At 60.5% G+C, this 15,781-nt stretch overlaps 1 protein-coding gene across 3 annotated transcripts in view; it reads left to right on the top strand.

Annotated features, from left to right (window-relative positions):
- Positions 1–12,539, top strand: part of PACS1 (phosphofurin acidic cluster sorting protein 1) — a gene marked incomplete at both ends in the record, with an annotated part of 139,426 nt that extends 126,887 nt beyond the window's left edge. For all 3 annotated transcript variants that reach the window (XM_079708071.1, XM_079708070.1, XM_079708069.1), the window contains 13 exons: positions 662–777; positions 916–1,051; positions 2,319–2,423; positions 3,128–3,234; positions 3,907–4,061; positions 4,197–4,307; positions 4,935–5,037; positions 5,434–5,476; positions 7,869–7,911; positions 8,163–8,298; positions 10,519–10,745; positions 12,184–12,303; positions 12,424–12,539. In XM_079708071.1, the coding sequence (XP_079564197.1) occupies positions 662–777; positions 916–1,051; positions 2,319–2,423; positions 3,128–3,234; positions 3,907–4,061; positions 4,197–4,307; positions 4,935–5,037; positions 5,434–5,476; positions 7,869–7,911; positions 8,163–8,298; positions 10,519–10,745; positions 12,184–12,303; positions 12,424–12,539 (1,518 nt within the window). The remainder of the gene's footprint in view (positions 1–661; positions 778–915; positions 1,052–2,318; positions 2,424–3,127; positions 3,235–3,906; positions 4,062–4,196; positions 4,308–4,934; positions 5,038–5,433; positions 5,477–7,868; positions 7,912–8,162; positions 8,299–10,518; positions 10,746–12,183; positions 12,304–12,423) is intronic.
- Between the last annotated feature and the right edge of the window lie 3,242 nt (positions 12,540–15,781).

Genomic DNA, 15,781 nt, shown 5'->3' with positions numbered 1-15,781 from the left:
TTCTAGGGGCTTCCCTGGTGGCGCAGTGGTTGAAAATCCGCCTGCCAATGCAAGGGACACAGGTTCGAGCCCCGGTCCGGGAAGATTCCACACGCCGCGGAGCAACTAAGCCCCGTGTGCCACAGCTACTGAGCCCGCAAGCCACAACTACTGAAGCCCGTGCGCCTAGAGCCCGTGCTCCACAACAAGAGAAGCCACCACAATGAGAAGCCCGCATACCGCAGCAAAGAGTAGCCCCCACTCGCCGCAACTAGAGAAAGCCCGCACGTAGCACCGAAGACCCAACGCAGCCAAAAATAAATAAATAATTTATTTTTTTTTTAAATGAAGTTCCAGTCATGTCACTTCCTGAGTGAAACACTCTCCTTCCCACCTAGAGAAGCTAGATCATCAGCCCAGGTTTGTGGGCTGTCGGTTCATAAATGTAGGGTACAGATTGAATAGCAGGAGATGGTGCGCGGTACAGCGGGTGCACTCAGCTAAATTAAACAGTCATGGTGTCCTCGTCAGGTGGGGTAGGAGTTGTAGAACCCTGTGCTTCCCGGAAAAGAGAGCAAGGGACTGACTTTCTCATGACGGTCATGGGCCCTGGCAGGAACCACGAGGCTCCCATGATCACCGAGGGGAAGTAACCCTCACTGCTTCCTTTCCTCCGTGGCAGGAAATCACTGACCAGGACATGTTTGGAGACGTGAGCGCAAGTCTGGTTGTGCCAGAGAAAGTCAAAACTCCGATGAAGTCCAGTAAAACGGACCTCCAGGGCTCTGCCTCTCCCAGGTGCTCAGGGTTTGAAGACGCTCCTAAAGCGTCGGGTAGAACGAGGGAAGCCCAGCAGGAGGGGCCTCAGGAGGAGGGGGCAGGCCGTGGCTCTGGGTCAGGGGGCTGTCTAACCGCCTCCTTCCACGTCTGTGGCAGCAAAGTGGACGGCGTGCACACCCCCCGGCAGAAGAGGAGCACTCCCCTGAAGGAGCGGCAGCTCTCCAAGCCCCTGAGCGAGAGAACCAACAGCTCCGACAGCGAGCGGTCCCCGGACCTGGGCCACAGCACGCAGGTACCCCGGCCTGTCGGGCGCCCCTGGACCTTGGTCTCTGTTCCGTTGTCTCCTTGGGCGGTCGGGTGAAGAGGAGCGGGGAGTACTTTGAACGGCTCTGAATAAAGTCTCGAAGACAGACCTAAAGGGGGAAGTCTAGCATGCTTGTTATTTGCCACTGCTGAGGAGTTGGTGGGGAGCGGGCGACGGAGCAGGAGACTCTGGCTTGTTCTGCCCCCATCAGACCTTAGTGGAGACTGTGCGGGGACCGCGGTTCTAGGGACAGCAGCCCTTGGCTCTCACGGGACGTCTGCTCTGAGCTCTGATACCCTTAGTGCTGCTGTGAGCCAATTACAGTGGTTTCAAGCTGGCATGTCAACAGTATTTAAATGTTTTGATTGGGTTTCCCTGGTGGCGCAGTGGTTGAGCATCCGCCTGCCGATGCAGGGGACGCGGGTTCGTGCCCCGGTCCGGGAGGATCCCACATGCCGCGGAGCGGCTGGGCCCGTGAGCCATGGCCGCTGAGCCTGCGCATCCGGAGCCTGTGCTCCGCAACGGGAGAGGCCACAACAGTGAGAGGGAAAAAAAAAATGTTTTGATTGAAAGACCTAAGAGAGGCTGGGGCAGGCGCAGAAGGAACTGGCCCTCGGGAGTCCTGTTCCCTCTGAAGGTCAGTCTCCGGGGGAAGGATTCTCCCCCGACAGACCTCCTGCTCTCCTGGGGTCAACGGCAGGCCTGTTCGTTTCCCCGATACATATCATTGGAAGGGAAGTTTGTGTCCATGTGGCTTCCTGAGCTGACGCTCTTATAGCTGAAAATGAACCCGGGACTAGAATAGCTGGGTGCCTGGGGCGAGCTGTTGTCCTTCTAGTTAATCACTGTTCCTGAAATACCTTTGTTCCCTGTGCCGGGGCGCCCCCCACACAGCCTCCTTGCTGCTCTCATTAGTTCTCTCCCCGTCGCTGCCCTCGTTTTCCATCCTGTGAGCACCTGCTTCCTGTCGTCTTCCTCCTCCCCTCCCGCTGCCCTGCTTCATTGCCCTTCGGGGCCCTTCCCGCTCTGGCAGGACGGCCAGCTGTGCTCCTGGCGCCCCAGCCTGTGTTCTGAGGCCTCGCTTTGCCTGTTCTTGATCCCCCTCCTTCCCCTTATGCTCCCTGGGGCCGGTGGGATCCCGGGTCTCCCACACAAGTCCCTGGTAGCTGTTCTCTGAGTACCCCTGCCCCAGGAATTCTCAGCCCTCCCCTCAGGCTCCCTGGGGACTGCCCAACAGACGCTTGTGTCCTTGTAGATTCCAAGAAAGGTGGTATATGACCAACTGAATCAGATCCTGGTGTCGGATGCAGCCCTCCCAGAAAACGTCATCCTTGTGAGCACCGCTGATTGGCAGGGCCAGGTAAAGCATCGAAGGTCGCAGGGCTGTGGAGGAGAGATTCTGGGGAGCGAGAGACAGATTTGAAAGGCAAGGTGTGGGGAAATAGGAAATCACCCCCCTTTCTCAGGCATCCCCCTGCCCTGAACTTAGCCCACAGTTCTGGACTCTAGTCCCAGTCCCGTCGTCTTCCCACCTGTGGGGCTTAAATCACCAATTTTCTGTACCTCGGTTTCCTCAGCTTTAAAAAAACAGCAGTATCACCTGTCGTGCCTGCCTTCCTGGCCCTGTGTCTCAGGCAGCATACCGGAAGGGAGGTGCCTCGAGGAGCACCAAGTGCTGTGAGACGCCAGAGGCGCCCTGGTCTCCACGAAGGCCGCTCGGCGGGGGCAGAGCAACAGCAGCCCCTGTCCCTCCCGCTCCCGGCGTCCACCCGGTCAGGTCCCGGGGCCGCCTCACGTGTGGGCGACAGAGGCCGCGTTAGAACCTAACGAGCCCTAGGTCTTCCCACATTTCCGCATGAGCCCATCTACGTGGGGTCCGGCCCTGCCGTCTCCTCGCTGGCTGCCAGAAGCCCGACCTTTGCCCGGCTGTGGTCTGAACGACAGAGGATGGGGCCCTGCAGCTCGGTCTGGGCCTCGCCGCCCTCTTGGCCTGTGGGGAGGCAGTGCCCCTGCTGCGTGGCCTCACCTGTGTCCCTGCTCCTTTCCCTCCCCCGCCGCACACAGTACGTGGCAGAGCTGCTCCAGGACCAGCGGAAGCCCGTCGTGTGCACGTGCTCCACAGTGGAGGTCCAGGCCGTGCTGTCTGCCCTGCTCACCCGTATCCAGCGCTAGTAAGGGCTCGGCTCTTCTCCTGCCCTTTGGGGTTCCCTCTGCCCTCATCCTCCCACCCTGATTTCTAAGCAGTGAGAGGACCTCCCGGCCTCATCAGGCCAAGAATTCGCAATTGGTACCTGGTTGGGCAGCGTCAGACCGCGGTGCTCTGATGCCCCGGCTGGCCCCAGAGGGTTGGGGTGAAAATGTCACCTTCCTGCCCGCCTGCCTCCCCGCCTGGTCCCCTGCCACACCTTGAGTTGCCTCGTCCTCTTCTTAAGCCCATGACGAAGAAGGCCGGGCAGAGAGAGCCCAGGGTTTTATAAGACCTTTTACTCCCGTCCCTCCGACTACCCAGAGTCGGGGCCTTCCCTCCGTGGGAAAGAGCTGCGGGCGTTCCCGGGTGTCTGTGCTCGTGCCCACGGCCAGCCCCAGGGTGCTGCCGAGTCGTCTCCCCGTGAGCCTCGGCCAATTCTGCCTGCCTTCTAGACAGTTCCCTGCCCTCTCTGATCCTGGGTTTCTCTCTTTTTGCAAAAGCTCTGTGGTTTATTGCCTCTCTCTGTATTATTTTGTTCATTGGTTTGTTTTTTACCGTGGGCTGTTGAGATCAAGTGAAGTCTGAGCTTGGGGCCTTCCTCTGAGCAGGACGCAGGCCCACCTGACCTGGCCATGCCTCTCCCCTTGCTTCCCAGCTGCAACTGCAACTCCTCCATGCCGAGGCCGGTGAAGGTGGCAGCGGTGGGCGGCCAGAGCTACCTGAGCTCCATTCTCCGCTTCTTCGTCAAGTCGCTGGCCAGCAAGACCTCCGACTGGCTGGGCTACATGCGCTTTCTCATCATTCCCCTCGGTAAAGGCTCAGGAGGGCCCACTCCTGAAGCGGGGTGGTGGCACTGGGTCCCAGGAAGTGACGGGCAGGGAGACTGAAGCCTGGGTCATTATTCACCCCCTCACCAGCTTTCCTTGTCTGGTTTCCACCTACCAGGTTCTCACCCGGTGGCCAAGTACTTGGGCTCCGTTGACAGTAGGTATAGCAGTACCTTCCTTGATTCTGGCTGGAGAGATCTGTTCAACCGCTCAGAGCCCCCGGTGTCAGGTAATGGCCCCTCATAAGAGACCGAGACAGAATGTGGCCTGATTTCTGGAGAGCCAGGGGCGGGGGGCGTGCTGCTTCTCCTCCCTGTGGCGTGTTCATTTTTTTCAGTACTTATTAAAAGGAGGCCTATTAAGCGCAGCCCTTCCACTCTGGATGTGTTTAGTCTCTGCCATTTGCTCTGCACAGCTGGAAATGAGGGCCGTGAGGGTGGCAGGGAATATGAATAACGCTCCTGAAAGACAGAGAGGTGGCAGGGATGGGCGCGAGCTTGGGCTCTGCGGGGCCGGGAGGTGGTCAGTGCTCCCACAGGCCTTGCAGGGGATGCCGGGCAGACGTTGGACGGGGAGGGCAGGCTGCTGCCGTGGTTCCAAGGTCGCTGCAAGCAGAGATGGAGGCGGGGGCGAGCCGAGCCTGGGAGGGGCAGGCTGGGGAGGACGGCACGCAGATCGGATGGGAGGATGGCTCTTTGCTCCATGATTCCTTAGGTTCAAGCCAGCAGGTCTTTAGAGCCCTTTCCCTGCCTCAACTCCTGGGGTCTTCTGGTGGGACTCAGGAAGGGGGCTCTCGGAGAGGGTTTTCGGGCTCGCCTGCTGAAATGTCGGCGTTTGTCTCTTGGCTTCTCTGCAGAGCACCTGGACGTGGTCGGGCGGGTGATGCAGTACGTCAGCGGCGCGGGCGTGACACACCAGCTGCCCGTGGCGGAAGCCATGCTGACCTGCAGGCACAAGTTGTAAGTTGACCGAGGGGTCGGGTGGGGCTGGATAAACCTTAGGGCTCCTTCGCTTTGTCATACCTTCCTTCTCCCCACCCCATTTCCCTCGGTGAGAACTCAAGAGGACATGAGAGTGTTTTTTACTGCCTCCCCCCAAGGCGTTCCCTTCCTTGCCCGGGCCTCCACCCGTGTGGGCGCCCCTCAGCACAGACACGGGAGCAGTGGTAGAGTGTGCAGAATCGGAGCTTTTGCCTCCATTTGGTGGCTCCTCGCGCCATCTTGAGGCGCCATGGGAAGATGTTATGTAGTGTCTGGACTCCCTTAAAGCCACAGTAAAACATGGAAGGCTTGTGTCCCCATCTCTGCACGAAGTCTCACCCCCCAACTGTAAAGCTTTCCTGTCTCTCCCAACAGCCCTGATGAAGACTCGTATCAGAAGTTTATCCCCTTCATTGGCGTGAGTACAACTCCCCTGTTCTCCGTACCCCACCCACCCATTCTCCTGGCCTTCCTGTCCTGTGTGTGCGCATGCACACGTGTGCGCGTGCACACACACACACACACACACACACACAGGACTCATCTAGGCAGCAGTTCCCATCCGGAGGCGATTTTGCCCCCAGGGGACATCTGGCAGTGTCTGGTCTGGAGACAAGTTTGGCTGTCACAGCTGGGGACGGGGGTGGTACCGGCATCTCATGGGTGGAGCCCAGGGACGTGCTAACCATCCTGCAGGGCACAGGACAGGCCCCCGACAGTGATCCAGCCCCGAGTGTCAGCAGTGCCGAGGTGAGGGAGCCCCAGGCTGGGACAGGCACCAAGCTGTTCCTTTCAGTGTCCTTTCCCGATCAGGGGCCATCCCCAGCTCACCACGGGTATCTCGTGTTGATTACACCAGGCGCTGAACTTGGTGCCGTGGCCTAGGGAGTGATGTCCAGGGCGTTGGTTCTACAGGCTCCAGGGAAAAGAAAGCTGCCTCGGGGATAACGATAGATGATATTCGTAGAAGTCCGAGGAGTCGGTAGCCTTCAGAGTCAGGTGGACACCAAGCGGAAGAGGCTCTTTCCTCCTCCTGCTTAGTCAAGGCAGTCTCTACATGAGCGGATCTTGAACATAAAAGGAAAACCTCTTGGGTGTCTCTGGTGTCAGGTGGTACCGGCCTTTGCTGCATTTGGCAGTAGCTAGGCCACAAGGCAGAGACCGACCAAGAGAGGGAGACCAGAGGGGACAGAGCCGATGCCCTCCCGGGGCCGAAGCACGACACAGACGCGTGGCTGAGAACTCTGATTCCCATTTGCGAGACGATTGAGTTTCTCTTCCAAACCAGCTGGTATCTTTTCCTACAGTCTCCCTGAGGATCCTCCCAGCTTCTAGGGGAGATGGGGCGTGTGCGGGTGAGGGGCCCAGCTCCCACTGTCCCTGTTCTCTGTTCGTCCCAGATCCTGGGCATCTCGAGAGATCTTGGGAGAGGCCTGATCCTGGGGAGATCCTCTGTAAAGCCTCCTGTCTGCCTGGTCCAGTCAGTCCCCATTAGCCACTGGGGCTGCTCCCACAGCCCCGCCGGAGGCCCGGGGCCATGGCCCGTAGCCGAGGCTGGCAGTCTGACCCACATCTTTGTGAAGCTGTGGGATCTTCATGGAGCTGGAGGTCACTGCCTACTCCAGCCTCACAGCAAGACAGAGGGATAGAAAAAATTAAAAATTCAAACAGGGCTTCCCTGGTGGCGTAGTGGTTGAGAGTCCGCCTGCCGATGCAGGGGACACGGGTTTGTGCCCCGGTCCGGGAAGATCCCACATGCCGCGGAGCGGCTGGGCCCGTGAGCCATGGCCGCTGAGCCTGCGCGTCCGGAGCCTGTGCTCCGCAACGGGAGAGGCCACAGCAGTGAGAGGCCCGCGTACCGCAAAAAAAAAAAAAAAATTAAAACAAACAAAGGAGCTGGCAGCCTCGTGCAATGCCAGAGGAGCGAGGGGAGAGGAGTCGTGTCCAGAACTTCAGAGTATCGATGTGTTACTTTCTGGGAATTAAAATCAGGATGTGTAGAGGATCGGGAACAAATTTCAGTGAATGGCAGCATTGTGCTCTGATCCGTGTGTGACCCCTGCTCCCTGCCATCCCCGGGGCCCAGCTTCCGTGACCTCCCCGCCCTGCTGTGCCTCTGCCGGGTGCTGGGATTCACCTGTCACCTCAGGCCCCAGCCCTGACCTTCATGGTCTGTCTCTAGCTGTGCCCCTGGCTGGCCACTGGAGGGCCCCCTCTGTCCTTCCCAGAATTCTCTTAGAGGAATCTAAAATTCTCTGGGGAGCGGAAATGGACCCCACCATTGCCTTGCCGGGAGGGAACGGCGGTGCTGGGGACCCCCTCCTCATTGGTGTTCCTCCAGATTCCAGGAAGCCTGGAAAGGAGGGGCCTGCTCCCAGCATGTCAGCGTGTTCCAGCATGTTCGCTGGGCCTGGTGCAGCACACGCGCCACCCCCCCCCCAAGCCCCCGCCGCACCCTGCTCCTGTCTGCTGAGGCTTTCTCCCGGTCCTCCCCTCTCTCTGACATGAGACGACGGCCTCCTGCTCAAGTGGTCTTAGAAGAAATGAAATCAGGATACGAAAGTGCTTCCCACCCTGCAGGTGGCCTTGCCTGCATCCCCAGAGAAGAGCTGCAGGTCTCCTGTGCCCCTGACTTATTGTTTGCAACTGGGTTTTTTCATATCTCTTAACTATCCGGGCTGCTTGGGATCGGCAAAGAGTTTTAAAGCCTACGATCCAACAGTGTGCAGTGGCGGCCACTGGTTCCAGCTGATCAGAGTGCATCCTGCTTTGGTAGGAGGATCTAATGCGGCATCTCTTCTCCCTCCCAGGTGGTGAAGGTGGGTCTGGTCGAAGACTCTCCTTCCACTACAGGTGAGCCTGGGGCCCCTTGGCCTCTACAGGGTGAGGGTGGTGCCTTGCCGTCTCCTTCCTATTCGAACAGGCCAGAGGGCGAAGACTCAGGGGGTCCCAGGCCAAGGCAGAGCTCGAGCCTCGGGGCGAGGCAGTGGCCGGGGCGGAGCGGGGAGCAGGCTGCAGCTGAGACGGGGGCGCCTCGACTCCCTGGCACCAGCGGGTCAGGACGGCTTCCCCTACCCAACTGTGTCTGTCTGTCCCGCTGGCAGGCGATGGTGATGACTCACCCGTGGTCAGCCTTACTGTGCCCTCCACGTCGCCACCCTCCAGCTCAGGCCTGAGCCGAGATGCCATGGCCACCCCTCCTTCCTCCCCGTCCATGAGCAGCGCCCTGGCCGTCATGGGGTAAGCCTGTTGCCGGTTCCTGTCTTTCCTGCCACGTCCCTCCATCGGGGCAGCAGCCCGACTGATTTCCCTGTTGCCACAGCATGTAGGACGGTGACACTGAGCTTGGAAGGTGGCGGGGGGACGGAACGAGAGCAGTGGAGCTAGGTCACTGGCCAAGCAGGTCATCACACAGCTCTGTAAATGCAGGCTCCCGTCTGTCCTGTCTGCCTCACAGATATAAGGTCGAGTGAGACAAAGGGCAGAGAGGCCCTTGGTAGCCTGTAAAGTGCTGTGCATGTGTCTCGTTGTAGGACTGCCCAGTGTGGTAGAGGGAGTGTGGGCGTGGGCGTCACACACACCCGGATTTGAGTCACAGTTTGTGGTTTGTGTTACGTCCACTGTGTTAGCTTGTGTTAAAGAACAGATCACTCAGTGACACTTGTTAAAGCAAGAGAGACTTTCTCCACGTTGGGAACAGTCGCCATAGGTGTCGGGACCACCTCGATGGGATTTTGCAGTGAGAGAGGGATGGGACTTGACTCCAAACCCTTGAGCAGCTGGGTTTACAGTCCAGGAGCAGCGTGGGGGCAGCAGATGGAAAATCACCAGGAGGAACATCGGGAGTGAGGAGGGGTCTGATTCCGGCTAAACGGACCTGACAGGAGCCTTGCTGGCGACACTCCTGAGGGAAGGTGGAGGGTGCGGAGCCCGATCAGAGATCCAGGGTGACCAGAAATGCGGGCCGGGGGCTTCTTGCCAGAACTGGATTTTCCAAGGAAGTGCACAGGTGGGCCCGGGAAGAGGTGCAGGAGCCTGACTAAAGTTTGGTCAAGCAAAGAATCTTTGTCACTTGGGCAAGTTACTAAGCCTCATTTCAACTCCGTGAAAGTAAAGGTGAAATAGCCACATCAGTCTTTCTGTGAGGCGGAGATAAGACCGTGCATTAGTGCCTGGCACGTGGAGGTGCGGCCTCCTTCCAGGCACTCAGTCTGTCCACCACTGAAAGGCTGCCGCGGCCAATGACACGGGCAGGACCCTGTTCCAGAGCCCAGGCTCCTGGGCCCCAGCAGTGCCAAAGCCACAGAGAGAGTGCTGTGAACAGTTAGGGAGGGGTGGCTATGAAGGGAGACGAGAATTTCTCTAGGATGTAAGCTATCCAAAGTTTAGATCAGGCGGGCAGGGAGGCCTCCGGGAGCTGACCAGAGCGGGGGTGGGCGGGAGGGCAGTCCCACAGCGGGGCTCAGGGAACAGCCTTCGAGGTGGGAAAGGGCTGAAAGGAGCCCCCGCTCCTTCTTCCTCCCCGTTCCCTTTCTTCTACCCTCACCTTCCTGGTCTTCTGGTGATGGTCCACGTGGAGCAGAGAGGGTAGGCCCTGGCCAGTGGCTTTTCCAGAACCCCCAGTGACAGAATACGAAGTGTTCTCGGGGTGGAGCCCAGACCCCAGCCCTCACCCTCCCTTGCCCTGTCTTGCCCCTTCGCTTCCCATCGAGGGTCTGTCGCTGACTTGCCGAAGTGCGTGAAAAGGAGGAAATCCCACTGCAGGTCACATCGTGACCTCACGGTCCAGGCTTCCTGGGTGCCTGGGGGCCAGCCTTACCCCGACCTCCTTTCCCATCCAGTTTAAGCTGGTTTTTTAATGGAACCACTGAATCCAGGCAGAAAGAGAAACGTCAGATGACTTTTGTAGCCTGCACCTATTGTGTCTGGCGCCTCCTTTCAAGAAAACATCAGCTCTTTTTCCCCTTGGAGCTAAAATTATCCCTGAGCTAGAAGTGCCATAAACGGGAGAAAGCCACAGGTCGGCATCCGTCAGCTCTCCCGGGGCTGCTCCGGAGCCGCCACGGTGCTCCCACCCCTGTCCCACTTAATCTCTCCCACGCTTGGGGGGGTTCTGCCCCGGCTCTGCTCGTGGGGGGTGTGCATGGGGGGGGGCCTTGTGTATGTGTGTGCACACTTTCTCCCTTCGTAAAGCTTCCTTCCTCTCTGCTTCCCTCGTTCCCGTGTGACTTTATTCGGTTCCCTCGTGCGGACTCGGGTCTTCACCCTCTCGTGGCTGTGTCCTCAGATCAGCCTGATTCTCCACTCCCACACCAGCCAGTGCTGTGAGACTGGAGGGAACCCGGAGCCACTTAGCGGGTGCCTCCCCCGGCCCCTCCCAGACCCTGGCGGGGCCCTCTCCACCCTGTCTGCCCTGTGGTCAGGGACTGAGCCCGCTCTCCGGCATCGCCCCTTCTCCAGGAGCCCCAGCAGCCCGTATGGGGACGTGATTGGCCTCCAGGTGGACTACTGGCTGGGCCACCCTGGGGAGCGGAGGAGGGAAGGTGACAAGAGGGACGCCAGCTCCAAGAACACCCTCAAGAGCGTCTTCCGCTCGGTGCAGGTTTCCCGCCTGCCCCACGGTGGGGAGGCCCAGCTTTCCGGCACCATGGCAATGACCGTGGTCACCAAAGAGAAGAACAAGAAAGGTAAGTGACATGTGAGGCCACAGGCCATCAGGGCCACCAGGCCTCCCCGTCTGTCTCGGGGACTGGGACAGGATGTGCTTCTGGGAGACTGTGGACGAGGACAAAGGCAGCACACGTATCATGTGATCCAGCCTGGGGTCCCGCGGGGGTCCCGCCTCACCTTGTGGGACGAGGCCATTCCTTCTGTCACAGAGGAGACCTCGGTCCCCAGGGAGTCACTGGTCCCTACCTGCAGAGCATCGGCACCTTAGGGGCTGAGGCAGTTTGTGCTGCCGTCAAGAAGGGAGAATTTCTGGCCACCGCCCTCCGGGATGGATGGTGTGACAGGGGAGGACATGTCCCCCTGCCGCAGCCCCACGGAGCGAAGCACTCGCACCCAACCCTGGAGGCCACCCAAGCCTTCGTGAGCAAACGGCATGGCTGTTTTTAAGAATTCGGGGCGGGGGGGCTTCCCTGGTGGCGCAGTGGTTGAGAGTCCGCCTGCCGATGCAGGGGACACGGGTTCGTGCCCCGGTCCGGGAGGATCCCACATGCCGCGGAGCGGCTGGGCCCGTGAGCCATGGCCACTGAGCCTGCGCGTCCGGAGCCTGTGCTCCGCAACGGGAGAGGCCACAACAGTGAGAGGCCCGCGTACCGCAAAAAAAAAAAAAAAAAAAAAAAATTCAGGGGAACGGAGCCCAGCCCAGAGGAGAGGGTGGCTTCAGCACCAGCAGTGGCGGGGGAGCGGGTCAGGGGAGCGGGTCCCGTGCGCTGGGAAAGTGAGGCAGGAACCACCACGACCAGGCCACCGTGGGGACGTCACTCGCTGCTGTCGGTCCCCGTTGGGAAGCCACACAGCTGGCTCTGCGCCTGCAGAAGCTGGCAGGGTGACTCGGGGGCGCTCGCAGCCCCCCAGCCGTCAGAAAGGGGCTTCCTTCACTGCCGGGCCCCGCCTTCCTCCTCTGGGCACATCCAAAGCAGCTGGGCCTTTCCTTTCATGCCTCTCTGGAAGAGCTCCCCCGGAGGGCGGGCAGGGCCTTGCCAGACCCGCAGCCAGAAGCTGCCGGGGCACCCAGAGACCTGCCTAGGGCGTCCCGGGGCTGAGCTCACGCAAACCCTGCCGCACGGCCTCCCCGCGCAGGTGCGCGAGCTGGTGGGAAGGAGGCACCCGACAGGGCAGCAGACCCCCTCCCCACAGGCTGCCGGAATGTTCGAGCTGGAAGGGACTCGGAGACCATCTGGCCCTGGGTCCTCGTTATTCAGTGACTATATCGAGGCCCAGGGAGAGGAGCAGGAGCTTGCAGACCCTGATACGGAGCCCGGAGCCCGGGAGCAGGGGAGGAAGAGCCGGCTGTCTGCCCTTCACCTCCCTTCCCTTGGGGGGAGAGGGCAGTGGACGGGGGAGTGTGGTGGCCGCTTTTCAGGGGCTGTGACAAGGCGGTTCCTGCTTGCATTCCAGTTCCCACCATCTTCCTGAGCAAGAAGCCTCGAGAAAAGGAGGTGGATTCTAAGAGCCAGGTCATCGAAGGCATCAGCCGCCTCATCTGCTCTGCCAAGCAGCAGCAGACCATGCTGAGAGGTGTGGGCGGGGGATGGGTGGGGGAGGAGGGGGGCAGGGGGGCCGTGGCCCTCCCCAGCCACCCTGGGAAGATGGCCTTAGCAGCCCCGGTCACCCCCTCGCCTCCCCTGTCACCCCCAGTGTCTATCGATGGAGTCGAGTGGAGTGACATCAAGTTCTTCCAGCTGGCAGCCCAGTGGCCCACCCACGTCAAGCACTTTCCAGTGGGGCTGTTCAGTGGCAGCAAGGCCACCTGAGGGCACCGTCTCCTGGCTCCTCTCCCTCCTGGCACTGCCACCAGCCTCACCGCCTGCAGGCAGGGGGAGGCCAGCAGGCCCAGGCCCAGCGTCCCCTTTCCTGGCCCCGGGGCCTGCATCTCCCTGGCCCGGTCCTGAAGGACACTGCCACCGGGGACGCTGCTCCCCACCCCACCTCCCCCTGCCATTCTGGGTCCCATCCATGGGCAGCCCCCACCCTCCCTCTCTCCTTTTCCTCCTCTCCCTCCGTTCCAGGCCCAAGGCATGTTGATTTTGCCTTTTGGCGGCCAACCCTGGTCCCTGGAACTGAGTCCTCCGGGCCTGCCTTCGCCTGACTTCCAACCTCTTTCCCCACGTGGCACCAGTTCCCTTCCCGGAAACAGGAAACCCAGGGTCCTGGCCCACAGCAGGGGGTCCAGCCTCCCCCATCTCCCCCAGGATCTCGTTTTCTAAAGCTCAGCTGCCAGATGCCACTCAGCCGGCCCCCCTCTAGTGGGGCCCAGAGCCAAGGCCACTTCCCACTGCTGTGGGGTGATGGGGCACGACCCCTCCCGCCCACTCACCCCAGGACAGCATTTCTGAGGCCACGCGTGGGTTTCTGGGGTGGAGAGGGCTCCGTGGTCTCGCCCATGCAAGGGTTCACCGCGCCCAGGTGCCCTGTAGGTGCCGCGTGTGTCCCTGAGCGGTTCTTTGGTTGTCCGCACAGCCAGTCTCTCGGTGGTTCCGTGTGACTCACCTGGGCGCTGGTCCCTGTCCTTGGGTCTCCCCCTGTTGGTGGCTCTCCTCCCCAGCCTCCTCTCCCACGCCCCCAGCACACCTCCGCCTCTGCCTGCAACTCTGGACCCGGAGAGATGGGAGGCAGCCCCATCCAACGTGTCGTCTGTGGCCCCGGTCCCTTTGGCTCCCTGCTCCCCGTGTCCATCCGTCTCCTTTCCCCAGTCTGTCCTCCCCTCCTCACCTGGACCCCTGGCCTGGGCAGGCCCCGTCCTCCTAGCCTCCCTCTCTCCACGGCCTCGGGGGGCCTGAGCCCCTCAGCCCGCACCATCGGCCTTGGCCTTCTCTCGGAGACGCGGAGCGCGTGGGTGGAGCTCCAGCTGCAACCCTCCCAGCCCGCCAGCGCCTCCGGAGCTTTGCCGTGGCCCTCTCACCCCTTCTAGAAGTTTTTGCACAGAACTTCATTTTGAAAAGCGTTTTTCTCATTCTCCATACCTCCCCCAAACTCCTCCAGCCCTTCCCCCGGCTCAGCCCTGCTGTCCAGAGCGTCCCTGGGGCTGTGCTGCTCACTCAGCCGGAGAGAGGGGCGGGGTGGGAGGGACTAAGAGGATGTTGGATTTTTCATTCAATAAACTGGTGATTTCTTACCAACGAGCAATCCTTAGGCTTCTGTGCCTCTCATTGTGACACAAGATCTGTCCAGCCTCGTCCCCACTTCACGCCGCGGCCACTTCACTCAAAATCAACTGGGGGGGGGGGGGCTTCCCTGGTGGTGCAGTGGTTGAGAGTCCGCCTGCCGATGCAGGGGACACGGGTTCGTGCCCCGGTCTGGGAAGATCCCACATGCCGCGGAGCGGTTGGGCCCGTGAGCCATGGCCGTTGAGCCTGCGCGTCCGGAGCCTGTGCTCCGCAACGGGAGAGGCCACAACAGTGAGAGGCCCACATACCGCAAAAAAAAAAAAAAAAAATCAACTGGGGGGACTTCCCTGGAGGTCCAGTGGTTAGGACTCTGCACTCCCACGCGGGGGCCCCGGGTTCGATCCCTGGTCGGGGAACTGGGATCCCGCAAGCCGCGCGGTGCAGCCAAAAAGGAAAAAAAAATCAACTGGGAACTGGCTGGGAAGAAGCAGATTCCTATTTGCTTGATGATAGAAACAGAGGCGTGAAGATGTGTTGCCCTGTGTGAGGCAAGCCGAGGTCAGGAACAGAAGTCACACCGTTCCCACTCTGAAACCCCATTTTTCTCAGGCACTTGCCGTCCCCAGATCCCACCTCCCAAGGCAATGACACATCGTTGGCAGCTTCCACTCTTCCAACTGGAGATTAGAATTCGGCTTCTCTCCCGCTGCTAGGCTGACGTCCTGCCACAGTTTCCGAAAGTTGGTGAAGTCTGAGGCCCAGGTGGAGGGGGTGAGCTGGGGTCCATCGTCAGGCTCGCTTTCCTGCCCGCCCTTAACCTTAGAGGTGACGGTCAGAGCTCCTGCTTCCTGGAAGCCTGGCTCTTCACGCGCTCCCGGGACAGAGGCCTGCACGCCAGTGCCCAGAAGTGCCCAGAAGTGGGAGCTTGCGTCCTCCCCCCCGCCCCCTGCCTGCAGGACACAGCCCCGGAGGAGTGGATGGCCAGGTGGGGCAGGCTGTCCCTGGCTCCCCAAGTCCTGCGGCCAGGTCACCTAACAGAGGGAGGCTCTGGGACCCAGCAGTGCGGCCACCCAGGCTCTCCGGGCCTGGAAGATGGAACCAGTGCCCGTCTTCCAAGGGTCAGAGTCCAGTCAGGTACCGGAAGTTGTCCCAGAAACGCAGTCTGCGCGTTACTTCCCGGATGAGGGGTACAAGCCGGCCAGTGAGAGGAAACGCCAGGAGAGGGCGAGGCTGAGGTGGGCTAGACGGGTACAGAGCCAAGGCGCCCACGGAGGCTCCGGCAGGGCAGGGGCCTGGGGACCTGGGCGCTGGTGGGGGTCCCGAGCGGGACGGGCGTGGGACAGATGGACTCAGGTCCCAGCTCAGAACCGAGAGGGGAAGCAGACGACGGAGAGATGAGCGTGAGGAGGCGGCGTGAACTCCCTGCCGACCTGACTCCAGCCCCGGCCTCCTGCCCGCAGAGACCAGCACCCTCCCCTGCTCCTGCCCTGGCCCAAGGTCCCTCCCGCCTTCTCCAGGGCTTCCTCCTGCTGCGCCCCCTCTCCTGCATCATCGGTTCCCCCACTCCACCAGGTGGTTTGCAGTAATAGCTCCCTGGTTCTAAATCCCCTCTGGCTGCCACACCACGTCTCTGCTCCCTTTACAGCGAAAGTCTTCAAAAGGGGGTGTTGCAATGTAAATAGAAGTGAGAGTTTTCTTTCTTCTGAGAGCAGGGAAAACAAAGCGAACAGCGAACAGGCTAGAGAAGAAACAAAACCTGAACTGAAAGAGTTAATCACTCCTTGGTTTAACTGTCACTAATTGGTAGTTAACTAGATTTGTACTTTATAAAGCTAACCTCCCTGACACTACGTAATTTACATTCGGCACCCATCACCCCTAACTCTTAT

Source organism: Hyperoodon ampullatus (genome assembly GCF_949752795.1).
Source record: "Hyperoodon ampullatus genome assembly, chromosome: 7".
Classification (NCBI taxonomy): domain Eukaryota; kingdom Metazoa; phylum Chordata; class Mammalia; order Artiodactyla; family Ziphiidae; genus Hyperoodon; species Hyperoodon ampullatus.
This window is presented reverse-complemented; position numbering and strand designations above follow the sequence as displayed.